Source organism: Penaeus japonicus, unplaced genomic scaffold (genome assembly GCF_977035675.1).
Source record: "Penaeus japonicus unplaced genomic scaffold, GWHDUDI00000001_assembly GWHDUDI00000037, whole genome shotgun sequence".
NCBI classification, from domain to species: Eukaryota; Metazoa; Arthropoda; class Malacostraca; order Decapoda; family Penaeidae; genus Penaeus; species Penaeus japonicus.
Genome location: NW_028234439.1, coordinates 1,645,819 through 1,667,193, shown reverse-complemented (window position 1 = coordinate 1,667,193; position 21,375 = coordinate 1,645,819). Strand labels below are relative to the sequence as shown.

The 21,375-nt window shown below is 37.0% G+C and overlaps 1 protein-coding gene across 1 annotated transcript in view; it reads left to right on the top strand.

Moving 5' to 3' along the window:
- The window catches only part of arg (arginase), a 21,754-nt gene extending 4,174 nt beyond the window's left edge, over positions 1-17,580 (top strand). The window contains exons 2-7 of the mRNA XM_086532161.1: positions 7,298-7,370; positions 10,776-11,005; positions 11,927-12,075; positions 13,241-13,297; positions 13,601-13,613; positions 16,466-17,580. Of these exons, the coding sequence (XP_086388287.1) occupies positions 7,298-7,370; positions 10,776-11,005; positions 11,927-12,075; positions 13,241-13,297; positions 13,601-13,613; positions 16,466-16,720 (777 nt within the window). The 3' untranslated portion in view covers positions 16,721-17,580. The remainder of the gene's footprint in view (positions 1-7,297; positions 7,371-10,775; positions 11,006-11,926; positions 12,076-13,240; positions 13,298-13,600; positions 13,614-16,465) is intronic.
- Positions 17,581-21,375: the final 3,795 nt, after the last annotated feature.

Sequence of the window (21,375 nt, the reverse complement as noted above, 5' to 3'; positions counted from 1 at the left end):
GGGGGGGCGCAAGGGGGGGGAAGGGGGGGGGGGGGCGGGGGAACGATAGAAACGGAGAGGAAGTGTGAGGAGAGAAGGATGAGAGAGAGGAAAAGAGACGAGAGAGAGAGAGGACGAGAGAGAGAGAGGAGAGACAGAGAACGGAGAGAGAGAGAGAGGGAGAGGGGGAGGAAAGAGAGAGAGAAAGAGGGAGAGAGGAGAGAGAGAGAGAAGAGGAGACGAGACGAGAGGAGGGAGAGAAGAGAGAGTGAGAGAGAGAAGAGAGAGAGCAAGAGCGAGAGCGAGGAGAGAGAGAGAGAGAGAGAGATGAGAGAGAAGAGAGAGGAGAGAGTAGATGAGAGAGAGGGGGGGGTGGGGAGCGCATGAAATGCTTAAAGGCGCGAGCGAGCGATGAGAGATAAGAGAGAGAGAGGAGAGAGATGAGGAAGAGAGAGAGCGATATAGAGAGAAAGAGAGGTGAGAGAGTAGCAAGAGCGACCGCGAGTAAAGATCGAGAGAGATAGTGATATAGAGAGAACGAGATCTAGAGAGTGGGGGAAAGAGAGTGAGAGAGAGATAAGAGTGAGGAGAGAGTGTGTGATGAGAGAGAGAGTGAGAGAGAGAGAGAGTGGAGAGGGGAGAGAGAGAGATGAGGAGAGAGACGAGAAGAGAGAGAGAGATGAGTAGGAGAGAGAGGAGAAGAGAGGAGAGAGAGAGAGAGAGGAGGAGGAGGAGAGCGGTTGAAGAGAGAGAGACGAGGTTATTGAAGAGAGAGAGAGAGAGAGCAGAAGAGAGGAGAGAGAGAGAGAGAGAGAGAGGGTAGAGAGAGAGAGAGAGAGGGAGAGGGAAGAGGAGTCGAGGGGAGAGAGAGAGAGAGAGAGAGAATGAGAGAGAGAGAGAGGAGAGAGAGAGAGAGAGAGAGAGAGAGAGAGTTGAGAGAGGAGAGAGAAATCGTGAGAGGGAGAGAGGGATGGAGGGAGAGAGAGAGGGAGGAGAGAGGAGAAGAGAGACAGGAGAGAGGAGAGAGGAGAGAGGAGAGAGAGAGAGAGAGAGAGAGAGAGAGGAGAGAGAGAGAGAGAGGGGGAGGAAGAAGAGAGAGAGAGAGAGGGGGAGGAAGAAGAGAGAGAGAGAGAGGTGGAGGAAGAAGAGAGAGAGAGAGAGGTGGAGGAAGAGAGAGAGAATGAAGAAAGAGAGAGGAGAGAGAGCGAGAGAGGGTTTTTTTTTGAAGAGAGAGAGAGAGAGAGGAGGAAGAGAGAGAGAGAGGAGAGGAGAGAGATGAGAGAGAGGAGATTGAGAGAAGCAGGACGAGAAGGAATGAGAGAGAGAGAGAGAGAGAGGGAGAGAGAGAGAGAGGGGGGGGAGGGGGGGGAAGAGAGAGAGAGAAAAAGGATGAGAGAAGGAGTTAGAAAGAGAGAGAAAGAAAGAAAGAGAGAAGGGGTTCGAAAAAGAGAGAATAAGAGAGAGAAAAAAGAGAGAAGGGATTAGAAAGCGAGAGAATAAGAGAGAGAGAAAAAAAGAAAGAGAGAACGTGTTAGAAAGAGAGAGAATAAGAGAGAAAGAAAAAGAAAGAGAGAAGGGGTTAGAAAGAGAGAAAATAAGAGAGAGAAAAACAGAAAGAGAGAAGAGGTTAGAAAGAGAGAGAATAAGAGAGAGAAAAAAGAAAGAGAGTAAGAGAGAGAAAAAGAAAAGAGAGAAAGAGTTAGGAAGAGGAAGAATAAGAAAGAGAAAAACAGAAAGAGAGAAGAGGTTAGAAAGAGAGAGAATAAGAGAGAGAGAGAAAAGAAGAAATAGAGAATGAGATCAAGAGAAAAATTAAGAAAGCGAGCGAGAGCGGGAATCCCCCTTATTCTAAAGATAATGAGCTGTGCTTTCAGCTTCTGCAGGTAAGGGTTTCCCAAACTTTCTTCAACCAAAGGCCACGTTACCTCAAACAGACAGAGATTTAGAGATTAACGTATGCTATGGGTATGCTTTCAAAGAAGGAAATGTGGAAGGGGAAGGAGAAATAGGTTAGGATAGAAAGAGAAGGGTAGGGATAGAGAGAGAGAGAGAGAGAGAGAGAGATAGGTTGAGAGAGACAGACAGACAGAGACAGAGAGAGAGAGAGATAGGTTGAGAGAGACAGACAGACAGAGGGAGAGAGAGAGAGGTTGAGAGAGACAGACAGAGGGAGAGAGAGATAGGTTGAGAGAGACAGACAGAGAGAGAGAGTGAGAGAGAGAGAAAATTTGAGAGAGATATAGGTTGAGAGAGACAGACAGAGACAGACAGACAGAGAGAGAGAGAGAGAGAGAGAGAGAGAGAGAGAGATAGGTTGAGAGAGACAAACAGACAGAGACAGAGAAAAAACAACAGGCGACAGAAGCAAACATAAGGAATCAGCACTGACAGCAAAGACACTAAAACAAAATTTGCAGAAGAAAATATATAAATGTATACTGAACAAAGCATAATTGCCAGCAGATTATGCATGACGACCATGCAACCTCATTATCTAAATTAGGGGCTTCAAAGTGCAAACTCGAAGGCCGATCTGTGTTATCATGCAATTAATAGTTACTGCTTTCATCTTCAGTGCGTTGTGTCATCGCATTTCGGCAACTGCGTTTTAATTCCCTGTGTAATAGTGCTATGATAGTACATGGCGATGCACATGTGTAGCTATTATATGTATGAACATGTTTCTATGTATTCTTTTTGTTTCTGCACCTTCATCTATTCATGCACATGTGTGTGAACGTGCGTTTGTTACTTCTTTTCTGATTTCAACTTTTTTGCAAACTATTCCTTATTAATCATTCCTAATTTCACCTTCCTTCAAACTATTCCATAATACCATTCCTAACTCCACCCTTCCTGTGAACTTTTCCTCATCAACCATTCCTTACTCCCCCTTCCTGCGAACTATTCCTCATCAACCATTCCTAACTTCCCTCTTCCTGCAAACTATTCCTCATCAACCATTCCTAACTCCCCCCTTCCTGCGAACTATTCCTCATCAACCATTCCTAACTCCCCCTTCCTGTGAACTATTCCTCATCAACCATCCCTAAACTCACACCACTTCCTCTAACTATGCTCTTCATCCTGCTAACTCCACCCTGTCTCTTGCGAACTATTCCTCATCAACCATGCCGAATCTTCCCCCTTTCCTCGTAGATTCCTCATCAACCATCCCTAACTCCACCCTTCCTGCGAACTATTCCTCATCAACCATCCCTAACTCCACCCTTCCTGCGAACTATTCCTCATCAACCATTCACGAAATTCCACACTTCCTCAACTATTCTCTGATACCATGCCGTAACGTCCACTTCCTTGAACTAGTCCTCAGCTTCATGGCCTTAAGCCCCCCGTCCTGGGAATCTATTCCTGACCAATCAACCATTCACTAACTTCCCTCCTTCCTGCGAACTATTCCTCATCACCATTCCTTATTCCAACAAGGCCTGCGTACTATTCCTCATCTTCAACTCATGTCCCTAACTCCACCCTTCCTGCGAACTATTCCTCATCAACCATTCCTAACTTCCCCCTTCCTGTGAACTATTCCTCATCAACCATTCCTAACTCCCCCTTCCTGTGAACTATTCCTCATCAACCATTCCTAACTTCCCTGCTGCGCCCACCTTCTGTGAACTATTCCTCATCATAACCATTCTAATACTTCCCACTCCCTGCTATCTTCAAACTCTACATTCAAACACCATTCCTAATTTTTTTTTCTTCCCCCCCTTTCCTGCGAACTATTCCTCATCAACCATTCCTTATTCCACCCTACCGGAGTTCGATCCTCATGAAACCAGGGCCTAACATTCTCCACACTTCCTGAAGCTATTCCTCTCAATCTCCTCATTCCTACTCCACCCTTTCCGGTGAACCTAGTCCTCATCATACATTCTAAATTCCACCACCAGTGTCCGGAATCTTTCCCAGAAACCTATCCTAAACCATTCCTCCTTCCTGCGAACTACTATTCTCTCCTCATCAACCAGTCCCTCCTAAAAAAACTCCACCTGGTGGTGGGTGGTATTGTGGGACCAAGAATCACCAAAGCCCCCCCCCCCACCCCCCCCCTCTCGCACCGCCCCCACCTCTTCCTGCGAATTATTCCTCATCAACCATTCCTAATCCCCCCTTCCTGCGAACTATTCCTCATCAACCATTCCTAATCCCCCTTCCTGCGAACTATTCCTCATCAACCATTCCTAACTCCCCCCTTCCTGCGAACTATTCCTTATCCACCATTCCTAACTCCACTTATTTAATAATATATACCTTCCATCCAGCGACCTCTTTCCTCATCACCCAGTATCCCTAACATCCCCCTTCCTGCCCCTCTTATTTCCTCATTCAAAAAAACACAACCCCAAAGCGCAAAAAACACCAAACCATTCCTCCTCAACCTCACTCCCCCCTTTTCCCCCTCCTGCGAAACTCTTCCCTCATCAACTCATTCTTCCTCCAGTCCCCGCCATTCCCTTCCCCCCTATTTTGTTTCACTTCCTTTTTTCTTACTTATTCCCCCCCTTTTCTCCTTTCTTCCCCGGTTCCTTTTTTCCTATGCTCCGTTTTCGCATCTCCCTTCTTTCCTCCCCGGTTTTTTTTTGTTTGCCTTCATCCATTTTTAATGACCTGCAATGTCTTTTTTACCCTAGTTTTTTTTTTTTTGGGTGATAGTGTCCCCCTCTCTTGCTCCCTCTGTAGATAGGCCATACCGTTTCGCCATTTCCTCTTCCTCCCCCCCTTTCTACTTTCCCATTCTTTGTAATTCTTTCGTCCCCCTGCCCTCTACCCCTTATGTAATTACCAGGTCTCATTTGTATTGTCCCCCATCGTTATTATTCACCCTTGCTTTCCCCCTAACATTCCTAATCCCCCTTCCTGCGAACTATTCCTCATCAACCATTCCTTATTCCACCCTTCCTGCGAACTATTCCTCATCAACCATTCCTAACTCCACCCTTCCTGCGAACTATTCCTCATCAACCATTCCTTATTCCACCCTTCCTGCGAACTATTCCTCATCAACCATTCCTAACTTCCCCCTTCCTGTGAACTATTCCTCATCAACCATTCCTAACTCCACCCTTCCTGCGAACTATTCCTCATCAACCATTCCTAACTTCCCCCTTCCTGTGAACTATTCCTCATCACCCACCACACATATCGTTTGACCATCATATTTTCGTCAAACCTCATGTGTCCTTCTTCCCCCTTCCTGCTGGAACTATTTTTTTTTCCCTCATCATTCCAAAAACAGTCAACCGCCATTCCTAAAAACTTCCCACATATACCCTGTTCACCTTGCGAAACATATTCCTCATCAACCACCGAGTATTAATTCCTTAACTCCAACTCCTTCACTGCGTAACTATTCTATGTCCTCCATCAACGATCTCCTGTTTCCCTAACTCCACCCTTCCTGCGAAACGCTATATTTCCTCATCAAACATATCATAAATACAATTCCTTTTCCTAACGTCCCCCTTCTTCCTGCGAACTAATCCCTGCTCATACGGAACCATTCCTTATTCCACCCTTCCTGCGAACTATTCCTCATCAACCATTCCTTATTCCACCCTTCCTGCGAACTATTCCTATTTTTCCCTCATTCAACCCGATTTCCCTAACCCCTCCTAACATTCCCCCCTCCAGTAACTATTCCTCATCAACCATTCCTAACTTCCCCCTTCCTGTGAACTATTCCTCATCAACCATTCCTAATCCCCCCTTCCTGTGAACTATTCCTCATCAACCATTCCTAACTTCCCCCTTCCTGTGAACTATTCCTCATCAACCATTCCTTATTCCACCCTTCCTGCGAACTATTCCTCATCAACCATTCCTAACTCCACCCTTCCTGCGAACTATTCCTCATCAACCATTCCTAACTCCACCCTTCCTGCGAACTATTCCTCATCAACCATTCCTAACTCCCCCCTTCCTGCGAACTATTCCTCATCAACCATTCCTAACTCCACCCTTCCTGCGAACTATTCCTCATCAACCATTCCTAACTTCCCCTTCCTGCGAACTATTCCTCATCAACCATTCCTAACTCCACCCTTCCTGCGAACTATTCCTCATCAACCATCCCTAACTTTCCCCTTCCTGCGAACTATTCCTCATCAACCATTCCTAACTCCACCCTTCCTGCGAACTATTCCTCATCAACCATTCCTAACTCCACCCTTCCTGCGAACTATTCCTCATCAACCATTCCTAACTCCACCCTTCCTGCGAACTATTCCTCATCAACCATTCCTAACTCCACCCTTCCTGCGAACTATTCCTCATCAACCATTCCTAACTCCACCCTTCCTGCGAACTATTCTCCTCATCAACATACAAAACCATTCCTCTTAGTCCACCCCTTCCCCTGTGAACTAAATACTATTTCACCTCCATCAACTGATCACATTGTCCTATACTTCCCCCCTTCCTGTGAACTTATTCCTCATCAACACATTTATCACTGACTTCCACCCGTTTGCCTGCCCGAACGATTACTATCAAACAAAATTATAAAAAACCTTTCCTAAATCCGAACAGCCACGCACCCTTCCTGTGAATTATGTCCTCAATCAACCATCCTTAATTCACAACCTCCCTTCCTTGTGAACTATGCCTCATCACAAAACCATTCACTTATTCCACCCTTGATGTTCCTGTGAACTATTTTCCTCATACACAATAAACACAACCATTATTTTTCCCTAACTTCCCCCTTCCTGCGAACTCTTCCTCAATCAACCATTTTCGTATTCCAACCCTTCCCTGTGTACTAATTTCCTCATCAAACAACACCATTCCTAACTTACTTATTTTCCTTTCCCGCTCTTAACTTCTTCCTGCCAACTATTCCTCAGCACAACCATTCTAACGCCCCCTGCCCTGCGAACCGAATTTCCTCATCAACCATTCCTAACTCCACCCTTCCTGCGAACTATTCCTCATCAACCATCCCTAACTCCACCCTTCCTGCGAACTATTCCCTCATTCAACCATTCCTAACTCCACCCTGTGCACTGCGAACTATGTTTCCCTCAGCAACCATGCCTTAAAAATCCACCCTTCCTGTGACTATATAATGCCTCCTATCAACCATTATTCCACCTAAACTCCCCCTTCCTGCGAACTATTTTCCTCTTCAACCCATTCCCCTCCTAACTTTCCCCTCCTCAACATTCCTACATCAACCATTTCCTAACTCCATCCAAAACTCCCACAAACCCTTCCTGCGAACTATTCCTCATCAACCATTCCTAACTCCACCCTTCCTGCGAACTATTCCTCATCAACCCTTCTCCTACAGCGTCGAATGGGCGTTAAGGAAGGCCCGTCCGCGATCAAGGACACCGGGTTCCTGGACGACCTACGCAATCTCGGTGAGTCGAAACAGTCCCAGTTGCCTTGTCTGATACACGCACTCAGCCTGGAAGGTGTCGATGTCTGCCACACTATCTACTGCACGCAAGAAGATGAATGATCTATATTTGGAAGAATATGTGACATGCAGATATATATGTGCAAGATGATATAAACTAGCTTATAAGCAAGATGTGTGACGTACAGACACATATGAAATGATGAGTGTATTTGTCAGAAGTTGTAACGCACACACACAAAAGTAAACAAAGGAAAGATATCTGTGTTTTTTTACACACGAACGCACACATTACTCTCACACAATAGACCAAGTTTTCGTAACAACCAAACACTCACTCCTCTCACACACACACACACACACAAACACACACACATTACACAAAACAGAAACACACACTCTAACTCTAACTTTATCACATACACACACACACAAACACAAACACACATACTAACGCGCGCGCGCACTAATGAAATTCACAATAGTTATGGTTATAAAACTTCAGATCGAGGAGAGAGGTTGGGGGTGGTGGTGTGGGGTACGACGAATAACACCCCTCACACTAACAAATACAGATAACACTATAACACAGAAAAACCACTACAAATCAAAAGTCCTAATAGCTCAAACAACAAAACCCAACCAAGACATGATTCTCCTTGGTTTGAATCAGCACGTGTCCTTGACCGTTAAAAGAAGAAAGTGATTGGATTCCCGCCGAATTACAATAACAGTAGCGCAGCACGAGCCTAATATAGATTAACAGAATTTTGTTATATAATGTTTAACTATAACATTGAACTATATTTACTTATATGATGTTTATATATATATTTAAATAATATAGATTAACTATATTTATTACTATATATAAATTAACTAGACTACTATATCTACACATGGAAGACCAGCTCAGATAGGTAACTCAACTTTTACACACTACAACCAATGAGTTTCTGGTATTAACCGCTTCTTTAAAATAAAAAATATAGAATGACAGCTACAATAGTTGTATCATGCTCCGGCACACAATAACTTAGACATTATTACTGCATTAGATGAAGTAAAATGAGCAGACGATGAGTGCTTTCACAAGAACAACAACAATTAGAAGTGTAATTAAAATATCTGAGGTAATCCCCACTATACTGATATTTTTTTATCATGTGTTTTTAGTCTCGTTTTAGTTTAAACTCTCGTCTCACTTATTAAGTAGATTAAACCAGTAGGAGGTTTTTATCAATGGGGATTTACAAGGTATTTGTCCTGTGGTCTTTTTTTGTGTTGTGTTGAAAAGCAAGAGAGAGAAAAATTGATAGGCGGTTTCAATAAAGGAATTACATCATGTTTAAATACTTATGGTATGTTTCGATATAGGGTTTTCCACTGAGATATAATGATGTGAAATTGTAGGTGGGTGGGGAGTGTGTGGGGGGTGAATATGTTGTGTTGGTGGGTTGGTGAGGGGGGATGTTGGATCTGTTTTCATAATTTACAGAATGTTTCGGTAGCCTTCGTTAAAAAGATGATTCTACAATTATACTAATCCCCTGTAATCGATTAAACTATTTGACAAACAGGTGATTTGTACTGGGAATTCATTATTCCAAAATTGCCTTCAGGAGAATTCTGGATTTTCAAATGGAAATAGGGAATTAAAGGACTGATTAAACATCTATAAAAATGTATAAGGATTAGTCAAGTCCTATAGGTAACGGTAACTTGATTTTTAAAAAGTGTTCTTTCCATCGTTATCAATTCACGTTCTTTCTTTAAGGACTCGAAGCTTAATCTGTGTTGCGTTGTCACATACAAACATATTTACATTTATATAATTTCCCGTGTCCTTAATTACGCTTTTTTTATGTTACGTACCTCACAGACGGTCAAATAATCTTATCCTGCAAGGTGCTTGATCATACAGTTTTAGCGTGTGTGTGTGTGACATGAAAGTATGAAGCAGAACCTGACGACGAATTAAATAAGTTTGTTATTTTCTCGTCATTCACGAGGTTCATAATAAAAGATTGGATGTTCTTGGCGGTGCTTGATCTAATGGGATGTGTTGCAAGTGGGATGCCATGCAAGCACATGTGATTTGTAAGAGCTCTGGCGGGGGGGGGGGGGGGAGTGCTTTTGGGAGAATGAGGGATGATAATGATAAGCCTCTTAAGAAAGAGAGCATTGACAAGATAGTTGAGACAAAAGTAAAAGAAAATATCTCGTCAGCTACAAAGATTACAGTAAGGAGAAGAATTTCTTTCCAAATCCATTGAGATTATTATGATCATTTCGAAATATTTTTTCTTTACAAATCCTTACTCACTCCTACAGAAATCACTTTTACTTTTTTTTTACTTTACGTTAAATTCAGGTTATGATACAGCGCCATGAGAAACAATAGACCTTCTTAGTGTCAGTCTTCCTTCCACCTTGGTCGCTTTGAAGCCGAAAGCAAGAAGAGTAAATGTAGTCAAGGCTTCCCCTTCACTCAAGTCCGCTTCACACTCGAACACACTACCTAACTGCGGCTTGTTCGGTGTTTTTGGTAATTGCGTAGTTTCATATGACTTGAGATTAAGCTTTGTGGAAGACACTTATCTCTGACTGGTTTTGACCGCTTTGTTCTTGCGTTTTTGTGTCTTTTGCTTCTTTCTTTTTATTTTGATGATTGGTATTGGTATAACTACAGGTGTGATTAGTGTATTATTATGGTATTTTGCAATCTTAATAACACGGAGACAACTAGAATTGCATTTAGAGAGCGCAAACCTCTGTCGTTGACGTGGATTGCACTTACATTCAACGACTGAATGTCCCCAAAATTTGGTGGTCAACCTGGAGGATCTCAACCAAAATCTAATCAGCCGGTCCATAAGCTATAGGTATCCTACACACTTTTTATCATTATCTGTCGGTAACTTTTGTTCAGTGCAATGGGTCCTCTATATCTTAGGTTACCCATGCACTTTTCATCGCAATTCGTCAGTAACCTTTCGTATAGGCCTAGTCCTGCTTATATGTATCCTGCTCATAAACTATGTCACAAAATATACATGGATAATTTGCATAACCGATGACTCGGCAGAGGTAATAAGGCATATATGGTATTCTATGATATAACTATAATTCTTTAAACCGAGTACGCTTTCGAAGTGTTCCTATTATCATCCTTTAACACAAATTCCATGCATATATCGCTTCCAAACTTTTACTCTATGAACAACCCTACAGATGATCCATTTTAAACCTATACTTTTAAAAAAATCCCAAAAGGACATCCCTATCAAACTTCCACTACATCAGTTACTCCCAAAAGGACATCACTACCAAACTTCCACTACATGAGTAACTCCCATCCATAGAACCCTCGGATACTCCCCTCACTCCCAAAACCTTCCTTCAGGAGTGGACGTGACCGACTATGGGTCTGTAAACCTCCAGCAACCGGAGGATAACGAGGCAGGGCCGGACGGCGAACGTTGGCACAAGACAGTCCTGGAGTACAATCGCCTATTAGCCGATTCCGTCGCTCAGGCTCTCCGAAACACCGACTTGTGCCTCACGCTTGGCGGCGATCACTCGATAGCCATCGGCACCATCAACGGGCACAGCCAGGTTGAGCCAGAGCATCAGGTACGGGAATCTATTCGTTTGTCTCTCTGGCGCTTCATTAACGCTGGGGATTTTTATTGTTGACATAATAGGATTATGTATTAGTTTTTATGAAATAATGCTTTATCATAATGATGTATTATAACACTGAAAACTTGTAATACTCACTTTTGTAGAAAAAAGTATAAGTGAGACTGAATATTTGTTCACAATAATTTTTCTTGTGTTGCAAAAAAATACAATTATCATAATGAACTCTTTTCATACTCCATTTCTTAACACAAGCCTTTCTAACACAGGCAGTATTACATTTGTTATATTGAATCTTCATATCGGCATTATATAACATCAGCTTTTCCTAATACACGCTTTTCATGGCACTAAACTTTTTATTGTCAAAATTTTGATGTTTAGTAATTTAAACTGGGGCATATATAAGCGCAATCAAGCTTAGAACATATTTGCTTTTGTATTTATCACAAACAAAAACTGTACAGACATATCACTAAAATCAAAACACGAACATTAACACGTCAATTTATTAACCGTATTCACAGTGCGAACCTTTTCCATCAAATATCGAATCTTTGGCTTTACAGAACTTTTAAAAATGGGCCAGAAATAAAAAATAAATACGGGATTTTTCATAACATCAGCTTTCATTGCGTTTACTATAACTATACAGAGTAAGATCATACGGGAGTGGGCGTGAACGAGCGAGAGTAAATGTGACTCAAATACAAAATACTATCTTAATTATATATTCTTATTTACTTTCATTTACTATTTTTTGCACAATTTTGCATTTCCACCAACCACTGAACTATCTCCCTAGACATCAACCTACCAAACATCTAACCCTTTAAAACCAAACCCTAACCAAGACTCCTTTTCAACTCAACCAACCTGTCAACCGGATAAATGATGACCTTTTCCTCCCAGGTAGTAGTGCTTTGGGTTGACGCTCACGCCGACATCAACGTGGGAATGACCTCTCCGTCGGGAAACATGCACGGAATGCCCGTCTCCTATCACCTTCGGGAACTTGTAAAGAAGGTGAACCGGCTGTCGGACCAGTGGCCTCAGCCTTGGTATGTTCCTTGCGAAGGCTCTTGTGGCGCGGGGGGGGGGGGACTGTCCTGTGGGACTTGGATGGAATTAATACGCGGATATGCACACGGGCATACAGACGAAAATGTATTGGTTTATATATGTGTATATATATATATATATATATATATATATATGTATGTATGTATATATATATTAATATGTATGTTTATATATATATATATATATATATATATATATATATATATATAATATATATATATATATATACATATATACATACATGCATATATAAAAATATATATGATAGATAAGAAATTTATATGCTAAATAACATTTCAAAAATCAAAAATGTCTTGTTGTGGAGCTTAGTATTGTTATTTTGTTTAACACTATATTGGAAATACTTTTTATTTTTACTTATATTTTTATTTTTTTTAATCAGTGACTTTGCTGACTGAGATCCTGTGTTTCACGCTTATCTTTAAGAGAGATGCCTGATTAAATATTTTTTCTTTAGAGGATTAAGTCGCGTCAAATCTTGAACGTTTTGATAGTGTTCATTGTATAGAATACTTCATAATTCTACTTCTTTCCGTTTCTTTTAAGGAGAAAATACATTCCATTAATCTGCACTTTTTATTCTTACAGGAAATGCATGATTTTAATTTGTCGTTTTTTTATGAAAAAATACGACCTAATGCTTAGATAATATATATGATATTTAGATCATATATTTAATACTTAGATAATATATATAATACTTGGATGATATATGATATATTTAGATGACATATATGCTACTTTGATAATATATATAATAATTTGATGATATATATATATATATATGTATGTATAATACTTAGTTGATATATATAATACTAAGATAGTATTTATAATACCTAAATGATATATGCATAATACTTAGATCATAGATAAAGAAGATAATATTTAGATGATATATAAACATATACCACGTAGATGATATATAAACTACTTAGATGACACATATAATACTTAGATGATACATAAACATATACTACTTAGATGACACATATAACACTTAAGTGCTATATAAACATATACAACTTAGATGACACATATAAACATATACAACTTAGATGACACATATAATACTAAGATGATACATAAACAAATACTCAAATACTTCCATTATTCCAACAGTCTCTCCGCACACCACATCAGTTACATTGGACTGCGGGACTTGGATCCTGGCGAGGTGTAAGTCGTTCCTGCATTCAAGTTCCCAACATGTTATATTGCGTGAGAGGGAGGGAGGGGGGAGGCGTGAGAGGGAGGGAGGGGGGGGCGTTGACTCTAGGTGATGTTAGTGTGAGAAGAGTTGTAGTTCTGAGGGTTTTTATGATTTTATATTATTGACAGATTTTTTTTGAGGGTTGTAGTTCTAAAGGGTTTTTGGTTTTTGTGTTATGTTTTTTTTTTTCTATAATCTTATCAGCTTAGATTTTCATTTGGATAGCGAGTTGTAGATTACTTTAGCGAATTGTGGAATATATCTGATAGTTTCTGTTTAATGGTAAAACATGGATATAGAATTAATTATTATCGTTTGTGACTTATTCATACTGATTCGTTCTTTATAACAAAAGGTTTGTAGACTATGAGAACATAATGATAATAGTGACTGATAATTATGATAACAATAATGATAATTATGATAATAATAATGATAGTCATGATAACAATAATAATAATTATTATAATAATGATAATTATGATCACAATAATGTTAACTATGATAATGATAGTCATGACATCAATAATGATAATCATGATAACAATAATGATGATAGTTATGACAACAATCATGAAAATCAAGATAACAATAACGATTAATAACAATAATGATATATTATGATCACAATAATGTTAACTATGATAATGATAGTCATGATAACAATAATGATACTTATGACAACAATAATGTTAACTATGATAATGATAGTTATGACATCAATAATGATAATCATGATAACAATAATGTTAACTATGATAATGATAGTCATGATAACAATAATGATAATTATGATAATAATAATGATAGTCATGATAACAATAATGATAATTATGATAATAATAATGATAATGATAACAATAATGATAATTATGATAATAGCAATAATGATAATTATGATAATAGCAATAATGATAATAAAATAATAATAAGGGTAATGATAATAATGATAATGATAACAATAATGATAATTATGATAATAATAACAATAATGATAATTATGATAATAATAATAATAATGATCACAACAATAATGATAATTATGATAATAATAATGATAGTCATGATAACAATAATACTTATGACAACAATAATGTTAACTATGATAATGATAGTTATGACATCAATAATGATAATTATGATAATAATAATGATAGTCATGATAACAATAATACTTATGACAACAATAATGTTAACTATGATAATGATAGTTATGACATCAATAATGATAATCATTATAATGAGATAGTTATATCAGCAATCATGATAATCAAGATAACAGTAACGATAATTATGATCACAATAATGTTAACTATGATAATGATAGTTATGATAACAATAATGATAATTATGATCACAGTAATAATGATAACTATGATAATGATAGTTATGACATCAATAATGATAATCATTATAATAATGATAATTATGATAATAATAATGATAATGATGATAATAATAAAGATAATAAAAATGATAACAATAATGATAATTATGATAATAATAACAATAATGATAATTATGATAACAATAATGATAATTATGATAATAATAATGATAGTCATGATAACAATAATAATAATTATGATCAATAATGATCATTATGATAACAATAATGATAATTATGATAACAATAATGATAATTATGATAACAATAATAATGATAATGATAACAATAATGATACTAATATAATTATAATTATGATAACAATAATGATAATTATGATAATAATAATGATAGTCATGATAACAATAATAATAATTATTATAATAATGATAATTATGATCACAATAATGTTAACTATGATAATGATAGTCATGACATCAATAATGATAATCATGATAACAATAATGATAATTATGATAACAATAATGATAATTATGATCACAGTAATAATGATAACTATGATAATGATAGTCATGATAACAATAATGATAATTATGATCACAGTAATAATGTTAACTATGATAATGATAGTCATGATAACAATAATGATAATTATGATCACAATAATGTTAACTATGATAATGATAGTCATGACATCAATAATGATAATCATGATAACAATAATGATGATAGTTATGACAACAATCATGAAAATCAAGATAACAATAACGATAATTATGATAACAAAAATGATAATGATGATAACAATAATGATAATTATGATAATAATAATGATAATGATGATAATAATAAAGATAATAAAAATGATAACAATAATGATAATTATGATAATAATAACAATAATGATAATTATGATAACAATAATGATAATTATGATAATAATAATGATAGTCATGATAACAATAATAATAATTATGACAACAATAATTATAATTATGATAACAATAATGATAATTATGATAATAATAATGATAGTCATGATAACAATAATAATAATTATTATAATAATGATAATTATGATCACAATAATGTTAACTATGATAATGATAGTCATGACATCAATAATGATAATCATGATAACAATAATGATAATTATGATAACAATAATGATAATTATGATAATAATAGGAAGGGAGGGATAGGAAAAGGGCGAGGGAAAGAGGGAGGGAGGGATGGCGAGAGAGAGAGGGAGAATGAGAGAGAGTGGGCGATGGAGGGAGGGAGGAGGGAGGGACAGGAAGGCGAGGGAAAGAGGGAGGGAGGGATTGTGAGAGATTTAATGTGTATTTGCAAGACTTCGAAATCAGGCAAGAAGTATATCAAGGTCCTATGAATTGGCTTCTTGAAAAATAGTTTTGCAATGTTAACTACGGGATTTACTGCAACTCAAAATCGATATGTTTACAGCAATATAACAATATATTTACTAAATGAAAGGTAAACGGAAACATATTAACCGACATAAATAGAAAGAGGGAGAGAGGGAGGGGAGAGAGTGTGGGAGGGAGGGAGGGAAGGAGGGGGAGAGGGTGGGATAACAAGGGAGGGGGGGAGGGAGAGGGAGTGAGAAGGAGGGGGAGAGGGAGGGAGGAAGGGAGAAAGGGGAAGAGCGAGAGTGTGGGAGAGGGAGAGGGAGACGGTAAGAGATATAGAGTAAGAGAGAGAGAGACAGATATATAAAGAGACAGATTTTGACTTTGAACAGCTTTTTTTTTAAGAGAGATAGAGAAAGACAACCTCACACCCCATCCCTCACCGCAAACCAACACCTTTTCCCTCCCTTCCCCCCACAGTGCGAGGCGGCCTAACCTTACGCGAAGGCTTGAACATCGTCGAGACCGCTCGGAGTACTGGACACCTTCGCGCCCTCGACATGGTGGAAGTGAACCCCGATCTGGGCAACCAGAATGACGCCAACCTCACTTCCCAAGCCGCGCGCCTCGTCATCTTGTCTGCTCTGGCCGGATACAGGGGCGCCTAGATCGGTCAAGACCAGGAGAGGGAGTGAGAGGGAGGGGGGGGGAGTAGAGAGAGGGGGAGGGAGTAGAGAGGGAGAGAGAAGGTAGAGAGACAAAGAGAGAGAGAACGAGAGAGGGCAAGGAGAGAGACAGAAAGAGAAAGAGATAAAGGGAGAGAAGAGAGAGGGAGGGGGCAGAGATTGAGAGAGGGGGGAGAGGCAAGAGAGAGAGAGAGAGAGAGAGAGAGAGAGAGAGAGAGAGAGAGAGAGAGAGAGAGAGAGAGAGAGAGAGAGAGAGAGAGAGAGAGACCTTTTTGCATGAATATTGGCTCAGCCTACTACACCCGCCATACTTTATAGAAGTCTCATCCATGCCTGTATTCGCTTAGTGTTATATATATATATATATATATATATATATATATATATATATATATATATATATATATATATATATATGCATGTATATATATTTATATATATATATATATATATATATATATATAATATATATTATATATATTATATATATATAATATATATATGTATATGTGTATTTATGTATATACATATATGTATGTATGTATATATATATATATATATATATATATATATATATATATATATATACATACACCCATTCAGCGACTCTTGAATGTTTTGTCATCACTGTCAAATATAGTGATATACAGTGGTTTGAACATTCGATTCTGACATATTATATAGCCATCCCCATGATATTGTGATGTAACAGAAATATATCTACTCAAAGACCGGGGAATGATTGATATGCATTCAGTATAGTAATATGCTTGAAAAAATTCCCCCTTCTATTTTTAGACGCTGTACAACAATTATATAAATAAAGAATTTTATTATTTTATCCTCAACAAATGTACACCTGATATATATCCAAAATAAAAAGACATGACACTGAAATTTAGCATAAATAAAGAGTACTTTATCTTACGTAATGATTTCCATCTCCTTCGCATAACATTTCCCGTTCGTCTTTTGTTTGATTCTCCAATTAACAACCGCCTTTTTCACCTGAAATAACAACATAGTTTTCCCGCCGAAAAAATATTCGAGAAGCAGGAAACCGATAGTGTTAACTCAGTCCCTCCATCATCCAGTAAACTATTTGAAAATAGCAAAAGGACGAAGCCATAACAATACACAACAATATCCTGAGGGGTAACGGTAAGCAACCTTTTCCGGCGGGCGGCCCATGAGAACAACTCAAAATTCTTAACGGGCCATCAAACATCCCACCGCTGAAAGATTGCGACAAACCCATGTAAAGTTTAATCATACGGTAAAGGCAAAATGTAAAGGATCGGTGGCCATATTAAGACTTCTACAATATATTACTGAAAAGAAATAAAAAGGAATAGAGGTAACGACGGCGGTCCTGTATTCATAGCTGCCGATAAACCGAGGTAATACATCTGGTCAAATCGGATTTGTTTTCTTTATTTCCTTATTATCAGAAGAACCATAAAAAAAATTATATCAACTACCCAGTTTTAAGGCCTTCCATGACCCAAGGGGGACATTGATTTTATTTATATAATACATGATGTACCAGCGACCCATTTGTATAACTGCTTATATATCTACATATGTCTATCGATCTATATCTCTGTTTATTCATCTGTCTGTGTATATCTTCCCACTTATCTATCTATCTGCCTATATACGTATATATATATATATATATATATATATATATATATATATATATATATATATATATATATATATATATATATATATATAAACATATATTTATCTATCTCTCTCTCTATCTATATATATATATATATATATATATATATATATATATATATATATATATATATATACATACACAGACACACACACACACACACACACACACACACACACACACACACACACACACACACATATATATATATATATATATATATATATATATATATATATATATATATATATATATATATATATATATATATATATATACATACATATATATATAAGAATATATATACATATATATGAATATACTGTATATATATATATATATATATATATATATATATATATATATATATTATAATGACAATCATAATGACGATGACAATAATAATGAGAATTATAATGATAATGATAATAATGATAGAGATAATTATAACTGTAATGAAGATTATAATGATAACTTTTACAACAAGGATAAACTTTATCTAAGGAACCATTGTTGTAGTCCTTAAGATGTTATTGACAATGATGATGAAATATATGAGGATGATAATAGTCATGATAATAATAGTAATTCTCATGATAATAGTGATAGCGTAACACCATTGATGTTATGATGTTATTAATAATGATAACAACAACAGTTATGACACGTTGGGGATATCGGTGATAAAAAATATTCAGTCATAACCGTTATTACAAGCATCACTGTTATTATCACTATTATTGTTATTATGGTGCCACCATAACTGTTGAAAGTGATATTGCGTGACACTGATAATCATTATCTTTATTTCATCACTATTATATTTGGGATGATTACTGTTGTTAGTGTTATCATTTTATTATCATTTTCATAATTTAATTTCTCATTACAATTGTTTTTGTTGCTGTTATCATTATCATTATTAGTTTTATTAATAGTAGTATCCTTAACATTTTCATGATCATTGTCATTATCATCATCATTGTAATTGTTGTCATTGTAATTATCATTATCACCATTGTAATTATCGTTATCATCATTGTAATTATTATTATCATCATTGTAATTATCATTATCATCAATGTAATTATTATTATCATTGTAATTATCATTATCATCATCGTAATTATCATTATCATCATCGTAATTATGATTACCATCATCATTTTAGTTAATATTATTATCATCATTAATGATAATTACCATCATAATCATCATAAGTATTTTCACCATTTTTATTCATGTATATAGACTTCCTATCTCATGTATGAATATCAATAATATATCCACAAGTATCATATCCACTATTATTATCATCGTTAGCATCATTGTAATTATCCTCAACGTAATTAATAACAGATAGTATCCTTTGCACAGACTAATAAGCTAATAATTAATATCCCGCGGGTCCTCTCATTGGATGTTATGCTGCAAAGAAAAAAAAATGATAGTATGGTACCGATCTTAGGATTTGCTAATCGGAAATTCCTTGGAATTCGATAGTTATGGCTGTGGTAGCGGTACGCTGTGACAACTCCTTTATTTTTATTGATTTTCTTGCTTAATGGCTGGTCTGAACATCATCATCATTGCTATTATTATTAAGAGTGGTGGTAATAGTAGCATTTGTTTATATTATTATTATTATTATTATTCCTTTTTGTATCATATATATTTATTATAATTACTGAAGTATTTATACAGAATCAAATGATCTTCAATTTTATCTCTGTAACTATCAGTATCAATATCATTCTCATAATCATCGCCATTATCAGCATAAGAACAACCAATTTCACCAGAAACACAACCAGCACTCTCTGCCCCGTCATAACTACATCAAAAACAGCAGAAGGGAAGCAGAATAAACGAAATATTTGCGTAGTCATTCATTTACGTCTTTATGAATTGATCCACCAAATAGCGCATTCGTTTTCGTTTTTGTTTTTCATATCCCTTTCTCCATATGCGAAATGCTACCAGCCATAGCATTTTTTAAAAAATATTCCTTATTCCACTGCTTCGTATACAGATTATTTTTTTTAAAGAGTATCACAGAATGAATGAGATACGCTAAGTCTATTTCTTTTGATCTTAAGTAATGTTCAGAGAGACGCACCCAGAAATTTTAATTAAGGGCGGGGTTGGTACTACGGAATTGAATTGGCTTTCCCTCAAATAAACGATAATTGATACAGTGATGATAGTCAAGAGATACGAACTAAGAAATTTGGATTCTGACTCATTCAGAATGTCTGTTTTTTTTCGTTATGTAAAAATGGAAATGTTAGGTTGCTAAATGGAAACGCGTATTACTTTCAGCGCGGTCGCTCTCTTTCTGCGTATATCGTTGTATAAATTGTTTCAGGTATCTGGTAGTAATTATTACCTGATCAATGAAGTGTATTAAATAAAATCAGAACAGATACATGTCGATTATACATAACGATATCTAAAATATAATCATATAAAGAAGAGAGCAAGAGAATATACAAATGACATAGTCACTCCTCACTCCATCAAAGAAAACGTACCGAAACCATGATACAACACCTCGAAAAAATATTAAACATTTTTCTTATATTTTAATTCCAAACCTTAAATCCTTCATATTAAACCCAACTAAATCACAACAAAGCCCAAAATAATATCGAAAACCCACCTCGATTTTTTTTATATTTTAAATATTTATCGCTAACTACACGAGAGGGATGGGGGGAGGGGGGAGGGAGATGGGGTATACCGGAGGAAGGAAGGACGGGAGGGGTGGGTAGGAATTCCTAGAGGATCCCTCCCCCTAAGGACCCTCCCCTCTCCCCCCCTCCCTTGCCCATAGAAACCCCCGGGCCCTTCCGACCCAACCCCGCCCCACCCCACCGGCCCCCTCCCCTCCCCTCCCCTCCCGACCCACCCGGCCCCCTCCCCCTCCCCCTCTTTTTTCGAGCGT